The sequence below is a fragment of the Drosophila willistoni genome, chromosome 3R (genome assembly GCF_018902025.1).
Source record: "Drosophila willistoni isolate 14030-0811.24 chromosome 3R, UCI_dwil_1.1, whole genome shotgun sequence".
In the NCBI taxonomy this organism is placed as follows: domain Eukaryota; kingdom Metazoa; phylum Arthropoda; class Insecta; order Diptera; family Drosophilidae; genus Drosophila; species Drosophila willistoni.
This window is the reverse complement of record NC_061086.1, coordinates 12,066,709-12,092,159: the sequence shown is the minus strand read 5'-3', so window position 1 is coordinate 12,092,159 and position 25,451 is coordinate 12,066,709. Positions and strand designations below refer to the sequence as shown.

The 25,451-nt window shown below is 39.1% G+C and overlaps 10 protein-coding genes across 17 annotated transcripts in view; 6 read left to right on the top strand and 4 right to left on the bottom strand.

The window, feature by feature from the left end:
• The window catches only part of LOC6650836 (protein held out wings), a 42,281-nt gene extending 40,719 nt beyond the window's left edge, over nucleotides 1–1,562 (bottom strand). For all 7 annotated transcript variants that reach the window (XM_023180123.2, XM_047011577.1, XM_023180124.2 and 4 more), the window contains exon 1: nucleotides 1,244–1,562. In XM_023180123.2, coding sequence (XP_023035891.1) covers nucleotides 1,244–1,517 — 274 coding nt within the window. In that variant the 5' untranslated portion in view covers nucleotides 1,518–1,562. The remainder of the gene's footprint in view (nucleotides 1–1,243) is intronic.
• Nucleotides 1,563–7,237: 5,675 nt separating this feature from the next.
• On the bottom strand, nucleotides 7,238–10,097 carry LOC6650825 (probable ATP-dependent RNA helicase pitchoune). Its single transcript, XM_002073654.4, has 5 exons — nucleotides 9,829–10,097; nucleotides 9,590–9,763; nucleotides 8,699–9,394; nucleotides 8,011–8,636; nucleotides 7,238–7,943 (listed from the first exon to the last, which is right to left on the bottom strand). Exons 1-5 carry the CDS (start codon nucleotides 10,001–10,003, stop codon nucleotides 7,623–7,625), a joined length of 1,992 nt encoding a protein of 663 aa, XP_002073690.1. The 5' UTR covers nucleotides 10,004–10,097; the 3' UTR covers nucleotides 7,238–7,622.
• Nucleotides 10,098–10,485: 388 nt separating this feature from the next.
• LOC111519402 lies at nucleotides 10,486–10,673 on the top strand. The gene has a single exon (XM_023180018.2). The coding sequence runs from the start codon at nucleotides 10,569–10,571 to the stop codon at nucleotides 10,671–10,673; it is 105 nt and encodes a 34-aa protein (XP_023035786.1). The 5' UTR covers nucleotides 10,486–10,568.
• On the top strand, nucleotides 10,602–12,610 carry LOC6650824 (pre-mRNA-processing factor 17). Its single transcript, XM_002073653.4, has 3 exons — nucleotides 10,602–11,383; nucleotides 11,443–11,921; nucleotides 11,977–12,610. The coding sequence occupies exons 1-3, from the start codon at nucleotides 10,675–10,677 to the stop codon at nucleotides 12,508–12,510; spliced, it is 1,722 nt and encodes a 573-aa protein (XP_002073689.1). The 5' UTR covers nucleotides 10,602–10,674; the 3' UTR covers nucleotides 12,511–12,610.
• Nucleotides 12,611–13,855: 1,245 nt separating this feature from the next.
• On the top strand, nucleotides 13,856–15,044 carry LOC124459757. The gene is made up of 3 exons (XM_047009366.1): nucleotides 13,856–13,935; nucleotides 13,992–14,428; nucleotides 14,490–15,044. Exons 1-3 carry the CDS (start codon nucleotides 13,900–13,902, stop codon nucleotides 14,632–14,634), a joined length of 618 nt encoding a protein of 205 aa, XP_046865322.1. The 5' UTR covers nucleotides 13,856–13,899; the 3' UTR covers nucleotides 14,635–15,044.
• A 1,847-nt stretch (nucleotides 15,045–16,891) lies between these two features.
• Nucleotides 16,892–19,962, top strand: LOC6650823 (transmembrane protein 181). The gene is made up of 7 exons (XM_002073652.4): nucleotides 16,892–17,506; nucleotides 17,567–17,823; nucleotides 18,638–18,718; nucleotides 18,787–18,886; nucleotides 18,948–19,225; nucleotides 19,284–19,386; nucleotides 19,448–19,962. The coding sequence occupies exons 1-7, from the start codon at nucleotides 17,062–17,064 to the stop codon at nucleotides 19,819–19,821; spliced, it is 1,638 nt and encodes a 545-aa protein (XP_002073688.1). The 5' UTR covers nucleotides 16,892–17,061; the 3' UTR covers nucleotides 19,822–19,962.
• Nucleotides 19,963–20,081: 119 nt separating this feature from the next.
• LOC6650822 (NADH dehydrogenase [ubiquinone] 1 alpha subcomplex subunit 10, mitochondrial) lies at nucleotides 20,082–21,783 on the bottom strand. 2 transcript variants are annotated; one of them, XM_002073651.4, is made up of 3 exons: nucleotides 21,716–21,783; nucleotides 20,329–21,471; nucleotides 20,082–20,269 (listed from the first exon to the last, which is right to left on the bottom strand). In XM_002073651.4, the coding sequence occupies exons 2-3, from the start codon at nucleotides 21,469–21,471 to the stop codon at nucleotides 20,174–20,176; spliced, it is 1,239 nt and encodes a 412-aa protein (XP_002073687.1). In that variant the 5' UTR covers nucleotides 21,716–21,783; the 3' UTR covers nucleotides 20,082–20,173. The 2 variants fall into 2 exon arrangements, with proteins under 2 accessions (XP_002073687.1, XP_046867511.1); XM_047011555.1 differs by lacking the exon at nucleotides 21,716–21,783 and adding an exon at nucleotides 21,561–21,633.
• Nucleotides 21,784–21,933: 150 nt separating this feature from the next.
• Nucleotides 21,934–23,359, top strand: LOC6650821 (holocytochrome c-type synthase). Its single transcript, XM_002073650.3, has 3 exons — nucleotides 21,934–22,137; nucleotides 22,265–22,863; nucleotides 22,928–23,359. The coding sequence occupies exons 2-3, from the start codon at nucleotides 22,277–22,279 to the stop codon at nucleotides 23,181–23,183; spliced, it is 843 nt and encodes a 280-aa protein (XP_002073686.1). The 5' UTR covers nucleotides 21,934–22,137; nucleotides 22,265–22,276; the 3' UTR covers nucleotides 23,184–23,359.
• Nucleotides 23,360–23,457: 98 nt separating this feature from the next.
• On the top strand, nucleotides 23,458–24,596 carry LOC6650820 (fumarylacetoacetate hydrolase domain-containing protein 2). The gene is made up of 3 exons (XM_002073649.4): nucleotides 23,458–23,793; nucleotides 23,854–23,981; nucleotides 24,061–24,596. Exons 1-3 carry the CDS (start codon nucleotides 23,529–23,531, stop codon nucleotides 24,547–24,549), a joined length of 882 nt encoding a protein of 293 aa, XP_002073685.1. The 5' UTR covers nucleotides 23,458–23,528; the 3' UTR covers nucleotides 24,550–24,596.
• On the bottom strand, nucleotides 24,572–25,428 carry LOC6650819 (39S ribosomal protein L35, mitochondrial). The gene is made up of 2 exons (XM_002073648.4): nucleotides 25,191–25,428; nucleotides 24,572–25,128 (listed from the first exon to the last, which is right to left on the bottom strand). Exons 1-2 carry the CDS (start codon nucleotides 25,213–25,215, stop codon nucleotides 24,623–24,625), a joined length of 531 nt encoding a protein of 176 aa, XP_002073684.1. The 5' UTR covers nucleotides 25,216–25,428; the 3' UTR covers nucleotides 24,572–24,622.
• Between the last annotated feature and the right edge of the window lie 23 nt (nucleotides 25,429–25,451).

The window sequence follows — 25,451 nt, the reverse complement described above, 5'->3', positions numbered from 1 at the left end:
ACATTTTTGTTTTTGGTAACGAAAGTTGCTTTTTCTTTCAATCTCTTTCTCTACACTTTTTCCTTCTTAGTGCGTGGATCATAATAAAAATACCCAAATGGTGGGGGTCCATCCATTGCTCCCTTGAATTCTGGAGTGGACGTGTGGGGGGGCAACATGCAACAAAGAAGGCAATACACCGAGGAGGGACACAATGCCACACAAAAATCCAAAGAGAATTGATAGACATAGCGAGAGATTGAGAGAAGGAGCGAAGAGACAGAGAGAGAGTGAGAGAGAGAGATTGTGAGCGTTTACGAAGTGGCACACAAAAAGGAAGTAACTAAAAATAACAAACAAGAGGCATCATCATCATCATCGTGATCATCTTGGTCTCTTAAGTGTGTGCGTGTGTGTGTGTGTCTGTGTGTGTAAGGTGGAATGAACTCAAAGCCAAACACAACAAAACAGAACAGAAGACAAAAAGAATTGGGGGAATCTGATTCTGACTTCCAGACGCCATCTAAAGTTCAGTCAAAGAATCAACATACAAATACGTAAGTGTAAGTGAGAAATACAAAGACAAAATTTCATTTCAAGTAACAATGAATTTTGACTAAAATTCTAATCAATTTTGAATTCAATTTTGAAATAAATGGGGAAAAATCTACAAACTAATAGTCTTCCGTTTTTTTTTTTAAATCTCGCTCTATTTCAGTCTCTTCTTTCAGAAATTAAAATATGACTGTTTGTTTTTAACTCAGTAAATACGATTAAATTTTATACTTAATATCTAATATTTTGTAATAAATTACACCAAGTCTCGTTTTAAAATGCTATTTAAAAAAAAAAATGAAAACCAAATAAACTAACTTTAAAAACGTTTTACAAATACATAGTTTTTATGTTATTTGTAAGTTAAAACAAGGATAAAGGAATATCAAAGTAAACAAACTCAGTTTTCTAAACAAACTTCTAAAACATTTTACAAATGGTTTTTATGTTATAAGTTAAAACAAGAATATAAAAATACTAATATAAATTAAATCTCAGTTTTCTAAACTACTTTCGTCTTGAGAATGAATTTTATGCTTCAAGTTCAAAAACTATTAGAATTAAATAATTTTATGTTTTGTAAACTAACTACTGAATCGAAATATGGAATGTGTGGAATATATTGCAAATTCAAGCTAAATCGAAACTAGAGTGAAAAGTGGTAAGATTCTTGAGGGGTGGGGGATAAGGGTGTGGAGGCAGGACTTACCTTCTTCCAGCAATCGTTCGACATGCGTAAAGACATTTGGGAAAGCAGCCAATTGTTTGCGATCCTTAAGCAATTGGGCCAAATAGTCGGCAATGCTTTGTGTGCTTTGTTGTTGTTGTTGGGGCGTCAAATGTGGCTGTGGCACAATTTGCGGGGGTTGCACTTGTTGTTGCTGTTGTTGTTGTTGCTGCTGTACAGCTGCAGCGGCTGCAGCAACTGCGGCAGCCTGTTGCAATTGATGTTGCACAACGTTGTTCTTCTCACAAACACTCATTTTTATTGTTGTTTGTTATTCTTTTGTGTATATGTATGTGTGCACAGTGTTTTTTCTTTATTTATATTCTTTTTCTTCTTTTTTTTGACAGAAATAGAGATTCGTTTTTGATTTTTTTTTATTTATTTGTTATAGTTTTTTTATTTTTGTATTTTGATGTTGCACAATTTTTTTTTCTTCTATTTAACACGTCTCGAACGGTGTGTAAAGGATGAGAGAAAGGGGGGATGTTGTGTGTGGCATGTACTGTAAAATAGTTTCATCAAAATTGTTATTGCTTTTGCGATCAAGAATTCATTAGAAAAAGAGCAAAGCAAGATGGGTGAGGGAGGCAAAGCAACAATTAAAAAAAAAAAAACAGAAAACGAAATGAAAACAAAACTCCACCCAAAAAAACAAAAAAACGAAAAACGTAAAAGAAGGTATAAGAAAGAGAAATATCGGACTCAAACGAGCGAGCAAATAACAGCTACAACAACAACACAACGCAGTAACGAGAAGGAGAAACAAACTGTGAGAGCAAGAGAGAGAAAATTCCTTAGCGCAGCGATCGCACAACACACACACATATTAACGGGCGCGAGCGCAATGTGCAATAGTGTGCGTGAGCGCAATAACCACAACGGAGATGAATGAAAGCGGAATGTCAAAATATCTCTGCTCTTCTCACACTCACACTCGCTCAATTGTAAGTTGGCTGCTGCAATGCGAACCAAATCTACCAAGAGAGACAGAGAGCGAGAGGATGGAAAAAAGGGAAATAATTTTATATGCAAATGAAATATATCTACACAAATATTCTTATTTTCATTACTATTAGCAACAGAAAAGCAAATAATAATGTGAAAATCATTTCCTTGAATTCCATTCCATTGCCTGAGTGGCAAAAAAAAATCATTTGATCAGAACAGATTGGCTTTTTTTGCACAATTTTTTTTGTTGTTGTTTGCTACTGCTGTAGGCTAGGGTTATAACTTGGTTTTAATGCGGGGGCTTTGCTTTCATTTGGTATTCGATAAATTTAATTTTGTTAAATGGAATATTTTTCATACACAATCGCAATAACAATAAATTTGATTCCTTTTTGTAATTTATTTAACTGTTATTCGAGTCGGATGGGCACACAACGCACGGAATTTTTTTTTTGAATTGAACGATCGATCTTCCTATTTCCTAACACTGAACCGTGCGCAAAGACGGAGAAAAAGAAACTGAATGCGAAGCGTAGACCGCGATTAGTTGTAAGTGTATGAAATGCGGTATCTCCATTGTGAGATCACGACCAGCCATTCGAGGGTAGGCGTATGTTTCGCTCTCGCACTCTCTCTGCGTTGACGTCACAAGTATACATGGTGAGAAAAACTCAATATTTTCTACATTTTTAGATATACATTAATTTATTTAGAATGGCGTTCATTTTCTTTAAACTTTAAGCAAAGTGATCAATATATAATCTTAGCTTATTTTATTAAATATATACAACTTAATTGACAATTGTGACGTCACACGATCTGCAAATACTTACACCCTACCTTGCGAGTTCTTTCTCCATTCATTGCTCTGCATCGAGATCAGATATATTGGCGTTGCCACCTAGTCAAGATACATATGCACAGCTGGTCGTCTTTAAGACGATTTAAGAACTTTATTCAAAAATTTCATAAAAATAATAAATTAAACATAATTCTACAAGTTTAATACAAGATCTTTGCATTCTTTTTAAATGATGAGAGCAAGATTTGAAGCTCTTGACAAGTGGCAGCTCTATCATTTGGCAAGCAGTTCGTTGGATCGATGCGAATGAATATGAATTAATTACGCACGGAAATTGTTTTGCAGATTAGAACAACTGTTTTGTTCGTGGGCAGTGATTTGGCCAAAAGATCATGCAAATTTCCCGCCTTATGCGCATACTGGCTTGAAAATATATTACCAAATATTGGTGTTAAACTTGCCTTGGAGGTACAAAAAAATAAAAAAATAAACTAAATAGACATGTGGGAAAATTGAAATTGGCAAGACGAATGCCGGTCTTTGCTGCTGCTGGAGAGTTGGCAACGCACCATATAAGTGACCCTGGGACATGGCTGCAACTACTACAACTTTTACTTTCCATTGCAAAGATACACACTTACTTTGTTTTCGGCTTCCGTGTGTTGCACCCGCATGACTTAAATGAGACGTGAAAGTTAACAGAGGCCAGTGAAAAGCAGGCGCCCACCAAACAGCAAACACCATCAGCACCACCACCACCACCGCCGCCGTTGCCGCCCACTTATTACCACCATATTGACATCAAGTTGGCCAGTGAGCCACGCACTTGGCCTGATGTGTGTGGGCCGGACTATCCGGTCAAAGAAATACAGTTTTTTATTACCTTCAAAATATCTGTGTCAAAAGATGAAGACATTGTATGCTTATGGATTTTCGATTTACAATGTAAAAACCAAGAAAAGCCCTTTCGAATATTTACACCTACATTAACAATCAAAAGTGTTAAGTTTTGTTGTGGGCCGCACATCATGTTAATCTCTAGGGCTTAACAATCTCAAAGAGATCTATATGAATCAGTATTACGACATGCCAAATCACTGGAGAAACTTTTACTCTTGAAGTAACTTATGAAATGGGAATATGTCAAGACAAATAAATCAGTTATTATAAACATTTAGATGAGAACTGTTTTAACTAAACTCTAACAGGTTAGAGAGACATGTAAAATTATAGACTAAACTTCACATGGGTCACCCTAATGTGTGTGGCATCCATTTGGGCTGAACTTTCAATTTCCAAATGGCCAACTGGCTGGATTTTCACACCACTCTGGCAAACGATGGCGTCGTCGTCTGCCTCTTGGGTGTGAGTTATTATGGCTTCACTCGACGGAGAAAAATTGCATCTAAAATGCATTTGAATTGTTTGGCCAATTGAGGCACAGTTGCTGGTAGTCGCATATATAGTGTCATATAAGGAAGTCGACCGGGCCAACAGTTTGACAAACAACCAGTTACGGCGGGTGGGATACAATCTCTGTCTGTGTGTGTGTGTCTCTTTTTTAGCTTGCAATATTTCACACCAGCACCAGGCCAGGCCAGGCCATGCATCCTTGGCACTATCCGCTCTTTTTTGGCCAGATGCAAATTTGGCCCAATCATTTTTTTTTTCTTATTTTTTTTTTTTTTATTGAATTTAGCCGCAACAGTTGGCCAATTGCCAATTTGGCACACAAAATAGAAACATACATACGTACAGGTATACGAGCAACCTGTGTGCATGTAATTAGCCGAATCTTGGTTAAAAGGCAAGCAATCAGCCATTAACCAGCTCTTAGTTGTTTTCATTACGCATGGCACATGATGCGTAGGCGCCTGTCCCGGCCTTACAGTTTGTGGCAAAGACTGGCTTTGACGCCCACACACACACACACACACACAGACATCAGTTTAAAATTAAAACTCACTCATCCACATGCATATATGGCATCTTACACACACACACATACATACACCTACATGTGGCAGATGTAGTGTGTTATAACCCACAGAAGAGTCGAGAACGCTTTGATACAATGCATTACGTACACGTAATATACCTACAAATAAAAATCTGGAAAACAGAAGCTAGTTTAAGTTGTTGTTAATATCTAAATTCATCAATTTTGAGTGCTTGTCGTTTTGAAACTCCATTATTGACCATCAGATATGGTTAGATTGTTTCAAAAACATTATATTATTAACATATGCAAGCTATTTTATGAAGTATTCTCTGCCAATCAAAATTCCGAAATTCCCGTGGAAAGCTTTGATTGAACTTGAACTTAACAAATTTCCTACACAGTCCACTTTTTGTGAAATCGTGAATCTCGTCTCTCTATTTATTTCTTTGTCTTCTTACAGTTTTTACGATGATCTTACTTTAGCACCTTAAAGCTAAAAAACTTAGACAAAAATTCTGAAAGAAAGATCCTTAAATGTGGTAATGTGGGAAAATTACTGCCCTAAGACCTAAATTTTACCTCGGAAACTGGTTAAATTTCTGTTTACCTGCCTCCCAAGTGTTTCATTTCCCCACTAAAATGATGATGAGTAAAAAAAATTACTTACTTCGATGCTTACTACGAGAATATTGAATGATTTTGGTAAAAGATAATACCCGTAGTGCCTAAAACCGTAGTCTTTGGCATATGCATAAGGCCTATGTTGATCAAATAAAAATTGACTTTTTTAAATTTTAAATTATTGATAAGTATTTTAGAATTTCTCGAAGAATTTGCTAATTATATGTATGTATGTTTATATATTTATATTTCGAATTCATTCATCCATTAATATTGATTAATGTCTGAAATGGTTTAAAAGCCAAAATGCCCAATTCCTCCTACCAAAATGATGAGCAAGATTCTGCCACTGGATTGGTAATAAAAGCAGGTACTTAAAAAAAAAAGTAGCCTAAAAAGTTTTCTGTTAAAGAGAAATAGATTTCCAAATTAATTCACAACCAGTTTTGCGGTCTTTTGAAAATTGAAACTTTTGTCACCTGTACGAATGCATTTTCTATGTCAATTGCCCACACTTTTGGGCCACAATGTGGAGGAGAAGTTGGGCAAGTCTTTGTATATTCATTCACAAGATCTTTTAGTTTTTGACTATGTCGTTGACTTTGTTTTCAACCAAGTTTAATTTGTTTTAACAAGTCCCGCATGAATGAATGGGCCAACTTGATAGTTCATTCATAGAAACAAGTGCAACATTTTGATTTTCATGGAGGGCGTTGATTTGGTAGGCGTAGTTGTTATTTGAAGCATTTTTCCACCGCCCAAACATTCTCCTCCTCATCCCCCCTCCACCCATCCGGCCAATAACTAATTTGTTGCAACATTGTTTTCGATTACTGCCTCATGCCACATTCGATTGCGAGTCGTTTTCATTAGGCTCTGGTACTGAATTTGGAGTGGGTGTCTTCTCATTTGGCAGCCTAAACAAGTTTTATTAGAAAATTATTTCCAGCTCCCCCAAAGGCCATTTCAATTGGCAAAGGCGAATGCCCATTGCACTGGTTACAGTGGGTGCAAATATGTCACCAATTGATAAAGCATTGGCCACTAACTATTCTATTTAATTGGAGTGTGGGCCACGAAACTGGCACATTTTAGTTGGAAAAAGACACCAAAGCAATATTCTCAAGTTCAAATAAATTTACTATAGGATGGACAACATTCTAAATCAAATTTGGTATTTGGTAATGTATGGAAATCGGTTCATGCTTAAGAATCGAAGCACTTTTATTAGAAAACACTAACACAAAATTAACATATGGCCGAAAAGCAACACTAAAGATCTTTCTCTATTTTGTCATTGAATTCTGTAACTGCAAATTTTTTATTTATGTATGTAATTTCCATATTTATTTATAAATTTTGAATATTTCAACGGGTACTTCGTGTTTACTGCACTCTAAACTTCAAAAACTTAATATTTCAGAAAAGGAAATCCTTAATCATAATGGTTAAAGTTCTATAACAGTATGCATATGCCAAAGACAACGGTTTTAGGCACTTCTCGTAGTTAGCATTGAATTTATGGTTAGCTAAGTTTATCTATAAGTTTTTCCACACAATTTGTAGTTTAGTGAGTTTTTCTAAATGAATGCTGAATGATTTATACGACAGAATATTACGTTATTTCATTGATATTAATACAACGATCGGTTTTTTTATGTGCTCACAACGGAGGTCCGCTCTAAGCGTGTACAGATATCTATATTTATATATGTATGTATTTGTAGGTATATATAAAAAAAATTGCCAAATTTGGCAAAACTCGCTTAATACGTTTTTGCAAAAAGAGGCAGCGCGTCAATAAACATTTGAAACAAACAACATACAAATAAGGAGAAGCCACATCCGCATCAAAAGCGAGTGGGATGAGTTGCGCGAAATGGTTATGTGAATTTGTGAAATGGACACATTCATTTTTTGATTCTTTTTTTGTTGTTTTGTATTTAATATGTATAAATGTTTATAGGTATTTGCTTTAGCTTATATCCAAAATTTAAACAATTTTAACGGTACTAAGGTCATTTCACTTCGGTTCTTTCTACGCTTGCTTAACGCGTATACTTCTTGGCCTGTTCCCGATTGACCTGCTTAAAGTGTCGCTGTTTGTTTGTATCATTCATTTGCTTGTAATAACCAAATCCACCTCCACCCATACGTTTCTCGGGTCGTTGGCGTTTAGCAGCGCCCACTTTGAGATCAACCACTGGAGGCACCAAGAAGCCAAAGCTTTTAGCCACCGCCTGCAGGTCCAAAGTGTTTACATTGAATATTTGTTTCAGCTGATGCGAATCATAGGCTCGCACATATGATTTGAATGCCTCCTTGGCCGACTGATTGAGGAAATAGTTTTTGGCTATTAACTTTTCCAGCTGCAAAAAGACATAAGACCACAAAATTAATTAAACTATTTAAACAGAATATTAAATTAGAACCCACCTGTAGCTGGATATCAACAATCTTTTGCCACGAGAACTCAAATTCATTGAGCGGCACTTTGGCTGCCTTAAGGTAACGCAAGAAGCCCAATTCTTCGGGCCGCATTAGCAACAAGGCATGACCCGATTGCCCTGAACCACGAGCAGTACGACCCACTCGATGTATGTACTCGCGTGGATCATCTGGTGGATCATATTGCACAATCCAATCGACCTGTGGTATATCCAAGCCACGAGCTGCCACATCTGTGCAGAGTAGAATCCCAGATTCGGCATTGCAGAACTGAAAGAATGTTGTTGTTCGCTTCGTTTGCTTTTGCTTGCCATGTATGGAGGTCACAGGCAGATCAATATAGTTAAATAGTTCATGATGGTATTTCACAGACATGCAGGAGGAGAAGAATACCATGACCTTCTTCTTACGATTCTTTTTAAGGAAAGTGAAGAGAACAAGTAATCGCTTCTCAGAAGGACAAACGATATAGCCCTGCTCTAGACCCTCGACCGTGGCATTTGCTTCATTATCATGGACACCCACATAGATGGGTTCCTTTTTAAGAGCCAGCTTGGAAAGGGCGTCGATTCGAGCCGTTTGCGTTGCCGAAAAGAGCATGGTCTGGCGACGTGCTGAAAATGGGAATGCAAAATGTCAACAAATACAAAAAGATGAGCAAACATATGCTACTTACTTGGCAAAAGATTTATAATCTGCTTTAATTCCTCCTCGAAACCAATCTCCAATATCCGATCTACCTCATCAATGATCAGACATTGCAAATTCTTATATAGAAAGTCTGGTGAGTTCTGCAAATGATCCAATAGACGACCAGGAGTTGCTACCAAAATATTAATGCCTTTGCCGAGCTTTTCGCTTTCCACCTGACGATTGGAACCACCCATGACCAAACCATAGGTATGATGATGATGGGCCATCAATTCTTTCAGGACACCGAAGGTTTGCATGGACAATTCACGTGTTGGTGAGATAATAATGACACCAGTGCCATTTCGTGGCATGAAGCGTAACTTGTTGATCAGTTCAACGGCAGGAATAAGAAATGCTAACGTTTTGCCCGAACCCGTTTGAGCGGCACCCACAAGATCGCGTCCCTTGAGCAATGGTGTAATGGATTTCGATTGGATTTCCGTCATTTCAGTAAAGCCCATCTCTTGGATTCCCTGCAGAGTGGCCTCCGAAACGCAGCCCTTGAGTGAGCTGAACGAACGATCGTCGGAATCACGTTGATCCAAGGCAGACAAAGAGGATTCTACAGTAAATGGTGTATCATCATTGTTGTCGTTCTTTTTACCATTCGTCGTGGGTTGTTTGGATTTCTTGGCCGGCACTGGTTCATCCTCATCCTCTTCTTCATCGAAATCCGCAGCTACAAAATGATTATGTGGTGAATATTGACTTTCTCATATATGAATTCTAGGTATCATTTTTATAATCAGTTTAAATATTTAAATAGATTTCATTTCCGCCCAAGGCAACATTAACTCGCTGCTCTTGGGCTAATCAAATTCGCCTTTGAATCATCATTTAAAGATCAAACATCTAAATCTTTGTTTATACTAACCATCACTGTCTATCTCCTCATCGTCGTCATCATCATCATCATCATCGTCGTCATCGGATTCTGAATCCGAATTGGCCACCTGAATTTGAGGCTTCTTTTTCTGTGTTTTTTGTTGCTTCTTTTTGATTTGAGGTGCCTCTTGGAACTCTTCATCTAAATCAACATCATCATCTTCTGTAAGGCAAAAGAGAGCAATTTTACTCAAGTTAATCTTTTTCCAAGGGACTACAAACATTTACCTTCTTGGGGAGGCACAGGACCCTTTGGTTGCTTTGGTGGCTTCTTTGAATTCTTTTTGCCCGGTGCAGGAGCAACTTGTTGGGCTTGACCTTTGCCTTTCTTTTGTGAGAGCTCCTTCTTCATTTTCTCACGCTTCACTATTTTCTTCATCAGCAGCTTCTCCCGTATCGACATGATTAGTAATATTTAATTTATATATTAGTTTAAAATAAAATCTTAAACGAAAAAACAGCGCGCACGTGTTGCGGAATAAAACAACAACAAAACCTTCGACCAAATTCGCTGTGCTTTTATGAATTCGCTTTGCTGTTAACATTCTATGGACAGTGATGTCATTTTAGCTTCTTACCCGCCAGATTCGGCTGTTTTAGAAATCCGATAGCGGGATAAATTTGAATACAGCGGGCATCAGGAAATCTAACCTTTTTGGCAAATTCTTTTTTTTTACATTTTGACATTTTCTAAATTTTATGAGATTTTTTTTATCTCGTTTAGTGATTGAAATGCTAAAAATGTACTTTTATTGGTAAAGTATCAATATTCACTTCAATAAAATAATTGCCCTGATTTATTTGCTAAATCAGCTTATTTTATTCGTTGATCTAGCTTTTTTGGCTCAAAAAAAAAATGACATCACTGTCTATGGGCCATCACTAAATGCTGTTCAGGGTTACCACCCTCGGAACATGTTGTGTTTATTCCTTTTTGCGCGTGAAGATTAATTTTCTTCCAAAAATTAATGGAAATTTCGTTTCGTTGTTTTGTTTTCGTGCTGTACACTTTGATTGTGATTTATTTGCAGCACTTTGTTAACAAATACACAGAATTCGTTCGCCGTTTGTAAGATGTTGGGCTTGCAATCGTATGCCAGCTCATCGGAGGGTGATTCCGATAATGAGCAAAGTGATGCCACCATTCCCGCCCCCGTGACCACCCCGGAGCATTTGCGTCCTGTGGATAAGACGCATTCACTGTCCGTGGATCTTGCCGTATGCGCGGCCCCTAATGTAGTGCCAATTGGCGCTGCTGCAGTTCCTAGGTCCTTGGATCCCACACTAAAGGAGGTCGTTTACAATCCCCGATTCGATGAGATGTACGCACCCGTTAAGGGACCCGAACATCCCGATATGACCCAGCAACAACGTGCACCGCGAAACACACTGGCCGGCTACGTGGAGAAGGCACACATCAATGCCTTTGAGTTTGAGAATCAGCGCCGGACATTTCACACATATGGATATGCCTTGGATCCCAGTGTGGATGAGATGGCTGATGGTCAATCTTATGTGGGTGACTTGCAATCGGCCTACGATGACAACGGCAAGACTGTGTTCGAAGGGCCCAAGGCCAAGAAAAGTCGAAAGCAGGAGAAGAACGATCGTCCGGAGGACATTGAAGGATTCCTGGGTCCCTGGGGAAAATATGAGAACGAAGTGAGTGTGGCCAAGCCCAACGAGCAAGAGCGAGCTGAACTCGACGAGTTGTTGTCCAAGCGTCACAAACGTGGTCGCATTCCCGAGGATAAGCCGCTGGAGGAGAAGTCTACATTGCACAGTGAGTTGTTAGTTGAGTTCTTTGGCAGGGGGAAATTATTAATGAACCTTCTATTACAGTCAAAGATGCTTATGACTATCAAGGACGCTCGTATCTGCATGCTCCGCATGATTTGGGTGTGAATTTACGTTCCAATGCTCCGCCCACGAAATGCTTTCTGCCCAAGGCACACATACACACCTGGACGGGACACAATAAGGGAATCTCGTCGATACGCTGGTTCCCCAAAACCGCTCATCTGCTTCTGTCGGGCTCAATGGATTGCCGTGTCAAGTTATGGGAAGTTTATGGTGAACGTCGTTGTATACGAACCTTCTCGGGCCATCGTCAAGCCATCAAGGACATTGCCTGGAATAATAAGGGATCGAATTTTCTATCCGCCTCCTATGATCGTTATATAAAGCTTTGGGATGCCGAAACTGGCGATGTAGTCTCTCGTTTTACCACCCGCAAAATGCCCTTCTGTGTCAAATTCCATCCGGATAATAGTAAGCAACATTTATTTGTGGCTGGCACATCAGACAAGAAAATTATATGCGTAAGTTGTTGCTTCTTTCAAAAAGATTCCCTATTAAGTAATTACTTTTTTTCAGTGGGACACTCGTAGTGGCGACATTGTTCAGGAATATGATCGCCATTTGGGGTCAGTGAGCACAATTACTTTCGTGGATGACAATCGTCGATTTGTGACCACCTCGGATGACAAATCTATGCGCATTTGGGAATGGGATATACCTGTGGATATGAAATATATAGCCGATCCCACTATGCACTCCATGCCGGCCGTTACGTTGGCCCCCAATGGCAAATGGATGGCATGCCAGTCACTGGACAATAAAATTGTTATATTCTCCGCCCTCAATCGCTTCAAAATGAATCGCAAGAAAACTTTCACCGGCCACATGGTCTCTGGTTATGCCTGCCAGTTGGACTTCTCCCCGGACATGAGTTATTTGGTCTCAGGTGATGGTGATGGCAAATGCTACATCTGGGACTGGAAGACAACGAAAATGTATAAAAAATGGCAAGCTCACGATGGCGTCTGCATCAGCGCCCTATGGCATCCGCATGAGGCCAGCAAAGTGGTAACAGCTGGCTGGGATGGCCAACTCAAATATTGGGATTAAACCCTAAACCAATTGAATGTGTAGTTAGCCTCACCATCAGATTTAAGCAACAAATGTATAAACAAATTTATTGACTAAAGTTAAAACTAATGAAAACAGAGTTTATTTATTTAAAGACCATTTTATTATCCATTTATGTTCACTTAATTGATATTAATCAGGTCAAAATCGCAAAACCTTTTTAAATATCTTTTATTCTTAATTTGAATTTTCTTAGTCAACAGGACGGGCTAAGATTGTTCGAATGTATAAGTATTACATCAATAATACAGCCAAAAAAATTTATGTGGGCTAAAATAATTGAACAAAACATCTTTGTTCTAAATCTTTAGCTATATTTCAATTAAAATATATAATTTAAAGCTGCTCATCTTGGAACTCCAAACCAGTTAAGAAGAGTTTAGACCTTGTTGAGTCAAAAAATTCGTTTTCTGATAGATACATGTTTCAAGAATGTAAAATATTATGACAACATATTAAGAATTTCAAATGTTATTGGGCTGCAGCTGCAAAACTTTGATCTCGTATTTCTCATAGAAAAGTTTTTCGAACTGACTGAAGTTCTGGTGGGCGTACAAATTGAGCAATTACCTTGAATCTTTTTACACCTGTTCTCAGAATGCGTCCCCATAAAGTAGAATAGGATCATTGAAAAACATTGAAAATTGTTCACCATGTTTGGATTCTCCGAAAAATTCTTAGAATTTCCGGGAGCGCCATTTGCCAGCATCCCCCTCCCCACCGAATGACGAAAAAAAATTTGTACTACTACAAACAACTTTGACAAAAGACTGAATTTTTTCAGCCTCCTATCTTTTATAGGTGTAATAAACTCTCTAATATTAAATATTAAACAATAGATCAGAAAATAACAAAGTCATTGAGAAAAGTCACTGTTCGTGACTTTGCCGTTTGTGTGCCGTTAGTAGTCCGATCCGACTATATCCGAGATATACAACCCCTGCAGTATATACAAGCCTACATGCAAAATCTCAACTCTGTAGCTCTAACGGTCTAGGAGGAGTTTGCGCTGATCCAGACGGACGGACGGACGGACATGGCTATTTGATATCGTCTTAATAATCTTTTAGTTTTTCAACTATTTTAACGAAAATTCTTAATAATTTACTTATTAAAAGGAGACAGAAAGATTTGGCATTTGCATACTGCTCAGTTTATTTTCGAAAGTATCTAGTACTCTCAGCTGGACGGAAGCAATTCACACATTTTTGAGATCCAAGAAGGCCTGGGATGTTTGTAAAATTCGACCTGGTCAAGGGGGTACAGTACTTCAATCATTCTACTTCGTGAACTCATACAGTCAACATCAAAAATAAAACAAAAATATAACTTCTGAAAATCAAAAAAGAGAAAAACAAAAGTGAAAATATGTTGACTGTTAAATTGATCATGCAATCCGGAAAGGTTAGTATACGTGAGGATATAACTTTTCATAATCGTGACCAAGTGTTCTTCTCCAGCCATTGGTTATGAAGCTCCCAATCTCAGCTACCATATACGAGCTTAAGACAGAGCTGCAAAATCTGCTCAATATTCAGCCGGGAACATTGGAGATTTCTGCTTCTGATGTAACTTTGGTCGATTCAGATCTTTTAACAGAAGTTGCTGGTCTACGCAACAAGAAACAAATTAAGCCGGTTGTGTCTTGCTATGAAGGCAACAATTTTGTGTGCTTGATACTATTTTCTCTTGAGGACGGGGATATCGCGGTTCCATTTCTCGATAATTCAGTGTCAGACCCAAGTATTGAAGTTGTGTCGCCCGAAGGAAGTGAATCTTCCGCCAGTGAGCTATCCTCAGGATCCAGCAGCGAATGCGTACAGCCATCCACGATTGATTGCAAACGTGGTATTAAACGAAAAGGCCAGGGACATGAAAAACCCATAGAGACTAAACGGTAAGTGTTAGGAATAGGAAATCAAAATTCAGTGACTGAATATTCAGTCTTTTGAAAATAGGTTCAAAAGGGTTCTCAAATCGAGTGAGGAGAGTCTAGAAAGCCCCTCTTATTTATGGAGGAGGCATGCGGTATGGGAGGCTGCGGGATTAAGTCCCGACCACGCCCGGTTAAATCTGAGATGGAAATGGAACCAGATGTTATGAATGGTCAGCGGCCCCCGTACGTTAACATTCTCCCAGAGAACAGGACGTTTGTTGTGGTTATATCTTCCTCAGAATGCGACAAAAACTTTTGGGATCTGTTGGAAGAGTTCTTTGGGATTTTTTTGGACTTCAGAAACGTTAGCTGCTTGTAGTTTAATGAGGTCACTCCGGTGACCGAATACAATAGGCGGCTCTACATCGCATCGGCCAACGAGGATACGATGGACTGGGTGTGGCGCAATGTATGCGCCATGGAGACATATCAGGCCGTCAGTCTTATAGACTTCCTACACCTGACACCGGCCAGAGTCGAGGACTGTTTGCTGAAAATTTTGACGCTCCTGAAACTGCAGAATGCTGATATTACGAAGAAGTGGGCTGTGGTGAGCCGCGAAGATGCACCCCCTTTAGTGACGGATATTTGTCCCAATGAACAGGTTGGGATCTGGATGGATGCGGACAGTGTGGATATCATCAAGGGGAGATGCAACCGCCTTAAACTATCTTTTTGGATGATCGAATTTGAGTTTTGCGATTAGATGACGGTTATATATTTTTATTTTATGCAATTTATATATTGAAGTGTTATTTTTTAACATTGCAAAATATAAATTCAATAAAATAAAAATATACAACGGTCATCTAATCGCAAAACTCAAATTCGATCGTCCAAAAAGATAGTTTAAGGCGGTTGCATCTCTCCTTAATGATATCCACACTGTCCGCATCCATCCAGATCCCAACCTGTTCATTGGGACAAATATCTGTGACTATAGGGGGTACATTTTCCCGGCTTGTTTCACATCTACTTTGTACCGGCACTCTTGACTGGGTCACGCCTGGAACAGGAATATATAAACAGATATTCAATATGAGTTGTCAGGGATAACGATAATGAAATTGCAGAAGGATGCTTGCCAAAGCACAAAAAACCAAAACTTCCCAATAATCAATAATTTAATGATTTTATAAACATTTTGCACGATCTAAAATAATACGTTTCGAATTAAATTCATATATAAACCAGAGGGATGGGGCAAACTTCGACCGCGTCAAAGTTTGTATACCCTTTCAACTTTTTTGGTAACTCTTTCCTTACCCAAAGCCAATCAAAGTCATCAAAGTGGAAAAACGTTTTATCTAAAAAGGCGAAAGAACGGCCTTTAATCTTAAATTTGTCACAATCGTTTGTTAGTGTAATAAATTATTATTAAATTTTACGACAATAGTTCGGAAAATAACAAAATGGTATTGCTTGATTTGATGCTATTTCCTCTAATCTCAAAAAAAAAAATTTGTTTCCAGAGGAAAGGATATTTAGAGATGACCTCACTTTTCCCGGACACTAATATCTACTTACCGACTGCTTCAATTTCTGACATGTGATTGCTGATTAGCTATCAACGATATGATTTCAAAGGCGATTTATTATACATACTTAAATAGGAATTTATAAAAAAACAAGGTGTATTAAATTCTTACGCCTTAACTTCCTTTTATTGATTTTAAAGTTCTTTTCTTTCCAAGAGCATACCTTTGAATCAGAGGATAAATATATATATGTGCTATAGTATATTTGTATGCATATTGGCATATTCTTGAATTCTTGTTTATGGGTGTAATAAACTCACCAATATTAAGTTATGACAATAGCTCAGAAAATAATGAAGTTATTGAGAAAAGTCACTGTTCGTGACTTTGGCGACTTCGCCTGAATCCGAAATATACAATCCCTGCAGTATATACAAGCCTACATGCAACTCTGTAGCTCTAACAGTCTAGGAGGAGTTTGCGTTGATCCAGACGGAGGGACGGACACGGCTTTATGATCGCGTCTCGTCATGCTGATCAAGAATATATATACTTTATATGGTCGGAAATGCTTCCTTCTATGCGTTGCACACTTCTGACCAAAATTAATATACCCTTTTTGCAAGGGTATAATAACATAGAATAATTTCGTCCGTTTAGAAATGAAAGATTCATCAAAATACTGCCTCTTTACTTTTTCATTGTTTTGTGTCGTAAGACTCTTGTAAAATATGAGCCCATACATCCTACTGTAGGATTTCCCCATGATTTAAGGATCTGTGCCTAAAAACAATTTCCTGTTCCACTTAATGTAGTATTGACTGTTGTTTACATTGTCATTTGCCTTCTGATAAGAAGGCGCGTGCGCAGTGCCTCAAAAAAAGCCACCACCAAAGGTTTAAAACATATGCGACTTTTTGGCCAAAATCAATAACTTCTCTGGCCAAGCAAGCAAATACGAAACTGCGCAAAATTTTTAAATATTTATCTAAGCTAAGTTGAAAAAAATAAAAATACAACCAATATGTTTAGTGGAGAACTGTAGAAAGAAGAAATATATATATAGAGAAAGAAGAGACCAGCGGAGTAGCCAACTTACACTTCCAGCCAATAGCCATGGCCAAGCAATCTGCAGATGCTTCGGGTCTGGGCTATGCCTATCAGTTGCCGTCCGGTGGTCTTCTGTTACGGGTTAAAAACTCTTTGTCGCAGTTCAGCGATCTCTTCAGCGATTTTAGTAAATACATCTCGCCCGCCTATCATCATGATCGCTGCGAGCGGAGTGTCCACATGCGCCTCTATTCCATAAATAAGCGTGAATTTGTGATGGTCTTTTTGGGATTCTTCACATGCTTTGGCCTGGGCATTATTATTGGCTTAACTGGGCCACCCATAACAAGTACATCGACATTGACGGCTGAACAGATCTTGGCCAATACCTCATTGGCCCATAGTCCTACGGTTCTGGCATCAGGTCCTTTTGCCATGAAATCTCCATTAACCACAACCTATTCGCAACAGCTGTGGCTAATAGCCAAACTGGTCACCGACAATAATGATGGTAAGTCACCTATCTTCAACTACTTATTTTAATTTAAAAAAAATAACAATTTATTTTTAGATGAACGCTACGACAAAAGCTTCCAGGTCAGCGTGACCATCGATGGAGTCAATGAACAGCATAAGCCACTCAGTGTCCTGGGCTCTAGCACTGCTCACAATCGTACAAGACATTTAATTTGTGTACGAAATGATTGTGAGGAGTTTACGGTGATGCATTTGGGTTTTCTAGACTATGCCCACTACATCATCACAGTGCGTTTTTATGGATTGGAATCATTCCATCAGAAATACAATATACGTGCCATTACCTTTTACGTGAGTTTACAAAAAAAGTTACTTAGATTTGGTAGAAAATATGGTATGAATATAGTAGTCGAATTTTGAATGATTTCTGGCTGGGTTTTAAGTTAAGTTTGAATTCGAAAAGGACCTTCTCATTCTAATCTTAACTTAACTTAATTCATAATTGTGTTGATAAGCTCTACATCTGTTTAACTGAGTTCTATTGTAATTGTAATCTTCGAATATACAATGGCTATGAAAAGGGCAAGAACTTTGCCCCTTGAAGTATGCAATAAGAACTCAACGAATTCGCTTGTTGCACGAAAATTAAAGAAATTATGAAATGTTCTGTTTATAAGATAGAATCGTTGAACGTTGTTAATAGATCATTTCTTAAGTTGGAAGGTCTATGAAAAGTTATAAATTTGTTTAAAAACATTGAATACCTTTACAACTCATTGCATACATTAAGGAGCAAAGTTTCTTCGAGATCTAAGATCGAAATTGAACACTTGGAATTAACCTAAGAACAAATCCAAGTTATAAACTTTTATAACTCAAAAAAGAGAAAGCTATTTTCTAAACTTTTTCAAAACCATTGAAAAGGCAGAAGCTAATCGAAAGGAAGATTTTGGAATTTGGAACTTTGAATATAATATAATATAAAGTTTATATCTCCCCCAGTTGCTTCTCCCTGAATCACATCTGTGATGAGGGCTTATAATGCCATCTCATCGTAAAGAACCGCCTAATATATTAAATATCTATTGAAACTTTATATTTATAATATGAATATGATGTTCCCATCAAAAACTAATTGTCTGAATTTTCGTTCTTTCCATTTCAGTTCAAGACATACAATCCAGAGTTTACGCAAATTGAGATCTGGTTTAGATGCATTTTTCTACTTTTCACTTTTATTGTGATTGTAAGTGAATTTCTATAATAGAATCTATTGATTTTCTTTGGATTGTTGATCATATATTGTTTTTGCAGTGCTGGTATGCGCACACTTTGCGTAAGTTTCCCATTTATGATTGGTCGATCGAACAGAAATGGCTATCCGTATTATTGCCATTACTTTTACTCTATGACAGTAAGTTGGAAGAAGTTTGAATCGAATAAAGAATCATCTATATATGTGCTTACTTTTACAGATCCATTCTTTCCGCTAATATTTCTAATGAACTCCTGGATTCCGGGCATGTTGGATGCCATACTCCAGGCGACTTTTCTCTGTGCTCTCTTAATGTTCTGGCTGTGCATCTATCATGGCTTGCGGCAGAATGAAAGAAGCTTTGTACGCTTCTATTTGGTCAAAGTGATAATCGTGATGCCGATTTGGTTGTGTGCCATTGTCCTGGCCACTTGGGAGAAGTGCAATGAGCTAAAAGATCCCACTTATAGCCATTTTGTGGACACTAAAAACTATAATGTAAATAGGACTTTTGGAAAGTTAAACAAATCTTTTGATTGAAATTTTTCATTTACAGGGTTTTAAGCTGTTTTTCTATATTGCCTGTTGCATGTATGTCCTATATCTTGTCCTGCTACTACTGCGCGCCTATACTGAGCTTCGGTCTATGCCTTATTTTGGTAAATTTCAAAAACTAAGCTTTTGAGAAACTCATTCTAATTGGCTTTATTCTTTTTCCAGACATGCGACTGAAGTTTCTAACTCTGCTTATGTTATTTGTCCTTGCCATTTCTATAACGGTGACAACTTGTCGCTTTGGTTTTGGAATACTGGAGGATAATTTTGTTGCCACATTGAATACCACCTATCGCAGTTCGGCTCAGTTTATGTGCTTCTATGGGCTATTGAATTTTTATTTGTACACCATGGCGTATGTGTATTCGCCAGATGGACGTTTTGCCCAAGCCGAATTGGCCGTAACTAAAGATAATCCCGCCATTTCAATGATTGACGACTCCGATGAGGATGTTGTCTATGGTTCTGATGAGGAATCACGACGACCCTTAACCTCAGTCGGTGGTGTTGCTGGTAAAAATGATTATGATAGCGATTGAGAGATGAATAAATCAATAGAATATATCCTGCAGCTTAATTAAAAACGAAAAACATCATTAAACATATTTTAAATGTTCCATAGGGCACGACAGTTAAATGTGCTAAATAATTGTACAAACATAATCTGTAATATTATGAATTTAACTATACAACATTAAACAAGTTTGTTTTGTGACTGTTTGAAGAGATTTTGCTAATGGATGGGTTTTTTTGGTTTGGGCATAAATTCCTCTTTAATTATATCCAATTACGATTTTGGTTATTTCACTAGTTTTTTTTTTATTATATAATTAACACATTTAGCCAAAAATGAATTTCACATTGCATAGACTCTGATCGCAAGGACAAGTCTTAGATGGCTTCGTTGATGCCCACCTTGGTCTTGGTAAGCAGTCCAGTGTCACCCATATCAGCATTATAGCCGGGTCGGTATTTCATACCGGGCGCCTGCAATGGAAGAATTAAGATTAGTCAGAGAATTTAATAAAAAGCATTATTTAACTCACATTGAACCAGACATCGCGCCAGACTTTGCTGTCATCGGCACTGCGCAGCAGTTCGGGCACATCGTAACGTGGTACATTGAAATAGTTCATCAGATCGGGCTTCTCGTGACAATATTTGATGCGAGCCTCGCACCATTCGGTCTCCAAGGGGAAGCGCCAGTCGAGCATTTTCTTGTTATGCGGATCCGATTCGTGTTGATCGAAGTCGATACGCTCAATATCCTCAACTACTACCTCGGTTTCACCGCCAGCTGTCCAATCGTAGATAAGGAGCTCTGCATGACTGGAAATATCCTTGAGATACTGCTGCTTGTACAGTGTCTCCAGATCACGCAAATAGGCTTCGCTGAACACTTTGGAGCTGACCTCGTAGTCCACATTACGCGACTTGATTTGTTTCTGCACGGCATCAACGGGCAAATCCAAGTAGATGACCAAATGCGGCTTCAGCAACTCACCCAGGGTATTCTGACGGATTTCATTGTACACAGAGCGAGCTCCGCGAGAAATATAACCCTGACGGAACATGGTCTCCATAAAGACAAAGTCCGAGTGGGGGCTACGTTCGAGCACAACACCCTGACCAGTGGAGAATATATGCTGCAGTGCATCAATATATTGCGAATAACGCAGCATGTACATGCGTATCTGGAACAAGGCAGCCAGATCATGATTGGGATCCTGACAGAAGTTTTTCACATCAAAACTCCGGCAACTGGGCGGCATTTGGGCATCCAATTGACGCATATCATAGCCATAGGGATTAATGTAGATTAAATCCATATCGACAGCTGGAAAATATTGCATATCCAACTCTTCGGCCAGCTCCTTGGCGAATTTCGTTTTACCCGCCGCCACAGGACCCTCAACGCAAATCACTTTCGAATTCTCATCGAAACGTTTGGATGTCTTGTCGAAGAATGCATTAATCACGCTATACTTCTTGGTCTTATACGGATATGGTGCCGCCTTGGGTACCCGAGGACCACCGCGCATAGTTTTTCCAGATATATTGCACTTTTGCATGAAGGCAGCTGGCAAAGCGTTCGTCTGGGCCTTCAGCAGAGCATTGGAGCTGGGACCAGAGGCGGCGGCTCCGCGGCTGACTAACCGCACCAGCCCAACACGAAACACGGCAGTCATCTGTTGTGGGTGAGGGAAAAACACATATTAATGCTTGCCAAAATGTTTAACAATAAAAGCAAAAAATGCAAGAGATGGGATGTGGTTACATCACAGGAGCTCCACACTAGCAATGGACGGCTGATTTCTTTGATACGAGGTAAGGATTAATCTTGATTGGTTTCCTTTGTTGGCTAGATGGGTCTAAGTGTTGTATTGAAGTCCAGTTGAACATATTTATGGTAGCGTTCGAAAATTTACTCACTTTAATCAAAAATCTGAAAACTACCTAAAAACAATTGTCAGTGTTGGTAAATGTCCACAATTGGTGGACGATATGCCGTAGAGTTGCCAACTCACAGCATTTATATACCAGTCTTAATAATCTTAATAAAAATTTAAAAAAGAGTAAGCGTAGCTTTTAGTGTCAATTAAGCAAAAACTAATATGCCATGTGTTTGCCTTCAATTTATCAATTTACACTTGCTGTATACTAGCATACTAGTATACCACTATACTTATAAAATAAAATAATTTTTCACATACTCTGACAACCATAATCGTAACCTAACTGCGATTCGATCCCTCCTGCTGGCAATGCAAAACTAAATTATCAATTAAATCTGTTAGGAGATTGCTATTTTATTAATTAGACATATTCGCACGCATTAGAGACACAGACATCAGGTGAGTTCATTGGGGCAGGTGTCTTGTGATGCTTCCAGTTGTCTGCAGCAAATGGTGCCGTTACGCAACTGAAAGGAGAATGAGGATTCTGTTTTGCTCGTGACTTTGACACACATTCTATTTGCAGGTCAACATCATCATGGGTAATACTCCGCTGACTAACGTACAGATGGAGGCCACCAAGAGTACGCCAGCTGATCATGCCAAGCACATGGCTGGCGGTGGATCACCACCACCCGAATGTCCCATGCATAAGAAACAAGACGAACAATCAGCATCAGCTGTGCCGCCACATCCCAAAATGCAGCGTGCTTCCGAATGCCCTATACAGCATGATGCCAGCGATGTGAATCCATTGAATATGATGCCGCCGGCAAATCAGCAACCGGCCAAGGATCAACCTTTTCCTTTGCCCACAGACCGTCAGACATCGAGTATACCCAAAGTGACAGAGGATGGCAGCACTCAGTTCTGGCAATATCCCAGCCAACAGATGTTCTGGAATGCCATGTTACGCAAGGGCTGGCGCTGGAAGAACGAGGATGTCAGCCAAAAGGATATGGGTGACATCATACGCATACACAATGCCAACAATGAGCAGGCCTGGCAGGAGGTTCTTAAATGGGAGGCGTTGCACGCCAAAGAGTGTGGTAATCCACGTCTCAAGAGCTTTGGCGGAAAGGCCAAGGACTTTAGTCCTCGTGCCCGTTTCCGCAGTTTGCTGGGGTAAGTCTTATAGTCAAATTTGTTGATAGAAATATTCTAATCTAGATCAATTTATCCTTAATAGCTATGAATTGCCCTTCGATCGTCACGACTGGATTGTGGACAGATGTGGAAAGGATGTACGCTATGTTATTGACTACTATGATGGCGGTTTGGTCGATAAGGATTATCGCTTTGCTTTATTGGATGTCCGCCCAGCCATGGATTCGTTCGACAATGTTTGGGATCGCATGCGTGTGGCCTATATGCGTTGGAAATTTGAATTAACTGAGAAATTTGGTAGCAGCGACAATAGCAAAGTGTCTGCTGGCAGCGAATGAAGCGCATCCATTTAACCACCATTGTACAAAATTGGCATAAGTTATCGAAAGCGTCTAGACTGTAGAGTTAATGCGTTAAAACCTTTTTGCAAAATGAGAATATCAGGTGTAATCATTTGGCTAATAAAATAATTGCATTATGCCTTTCCAAAGAGAAATGCGCTTAACTTTCAAAATATCGATTATTCCTGTAGGGTATTAACCAAAACTGATTTTTATTATTCCAGTGCTGGAAAACACATTTGTCAATTTATTCGACCTATTGATCGTGTTATATTACGTATACGTAAGGAAACTTGTTCTCTGGAGTCAAGTGGAGACGTCTCGTCCATAAAACAGTCATAAATGCTAGCTGCCAGAATGCGTTTCGTTCAATATTTACGGAAAGGCGATCTCGCCAAACGTTTGGGTGTACTTGCCGATGACCAAAAATCATTAGTGGAGTTATCAGGCGTAGAGGGCGTGCCCTCCGATCTGAAGGCGTTAATTGCTCAGAATCCCAATATTGAGGAATTGTCAAAGAAGATTCAAAAGCAACCCAAATTGGAAGTAAATGATGATGTCACAATATTACCCCCCATTACCGATCCTGGCAAAATTATTTGCATAGGTAAATACAAGGTGATCAAATGTGAAATGTATTTTCTATATACATAAGTCTTGCTTTTAGGTTTGAACTATCAGGACCATTGCGATGAGCAGAACAAGCCAGCCCCCAAAGAGCCCATGTTCTTTAGCAAGTACAATAATGCTCTTGTTGGTCCCCAAGATAATGTGATAGCGCATAAAGCGACTGACGTACGTACATACATATACATTAAGTGCCAGATAATGGGAAATTCTAGAGATTACAGATGTGATATTTGTTTTTTAACAGAAAATTGACTGGGAGGTAGAATTGGTGTGTGTCATTGGAAAGGTCGCACGTCATGTGGCCAAAGAGAATGCCATGGATTATGTTTTCGGCTATGGTGTTGCCCAGGATATCTCGGCTCGTGATTGGCAAAAGGAGCGCAACGGTGGTCAGTTCTTGATTGGAAAATCCATGGATACATTCCTGCCTTTCGGACCAGCTGTGGTGCACAAGAGTCTGGTCAAGGATGTCTATAATTTGCCTCTGAAGACTTGGATCAACGGTGTGGAGAAACAGAATGGCAATACGGGCAACATGATCTACAAGATCGATGATGTTATCAATCGTCTGTCTCAGACAATTACCTTGTTGCCCGGTGATATTATTCTCACCGGAACTCCAAAAGGTGTGGGCATGCATCGCAGCCCCCCAGAGTTTTTGCAGCCCGGCGATGTAATCAAAACGGAAATTGTTGGCCTAGGCACAATGACTAACAAAGTTGTTGCCCCCTAAAAAAAAAAAATGTTACAAATTGTTCTATTTAATTAAACAAAACATTCTGCATTTAGTAAAACAAAAACATTGGTTAAACTTTAAATGTCTTTCCCTTGGTGGCAAAGTATTCAGGACGTTTGTGATAGGGAGCATAAGGATCATCGATATAGTGTTTGGGTCTACGCCAAAAGCTGGTGACCAACTTGTCCAGCAGCCAACTTTGCGTGGCATTGGTGAAGACATGCTGCCTTAGTCGGCGACGCAAAGCGGATGACTTCTTAAACATCTTCTTGTGGCGACCAGTGTGTGTACGTATCCAGGCGCCCCAATCCAGGCGCTTAAAGCGTTTCAGAACCGCCTTCGAAGTCTTGCGTTTGCCCTTGATGAGGGAGAATTTGGTTACTGTGCGTGTGCTAGTTGTGGTCGCCGGAGCAGGTGGCAGGAGTTGAAGGAGCTGAGTTGTGCTCGTCGATGTTAGACTGCAGGCGGGCAGTACATTTGTTGGGTTTTGGGCTACAATTAGCTGGGAAAAGCAGGCACGTTGTGTGGCAGGTAGAACCGATATCGTTGCCGGCAAGCGACAGGCGCTCCTCAAGGCTATAAATGAGAAATTTCATATTTAGACTTGGAAATTTCATTAATAGAATGTAATTACTTACCCCCAGAGAAAAGAGTCCTCAGCATTTCGACCTTTTTTATAAAGGAAACTAACAAATTAACAATAAAACGCTTTTTTTGTGCTAGTTCAGTCGCGTAACACCAACCAATAGAGATGAGCAAGTCACGCCAACGTATCACTGCGATCACGGACCAACAACTAATTTCTATCTTCTTTTAGAGTTAAAATAGCAAAGGAAACTAATTCCTTTAATGATTTGTAAACAAGTTTACCTGGTGAATGCCTTCAATGAATTAAAATT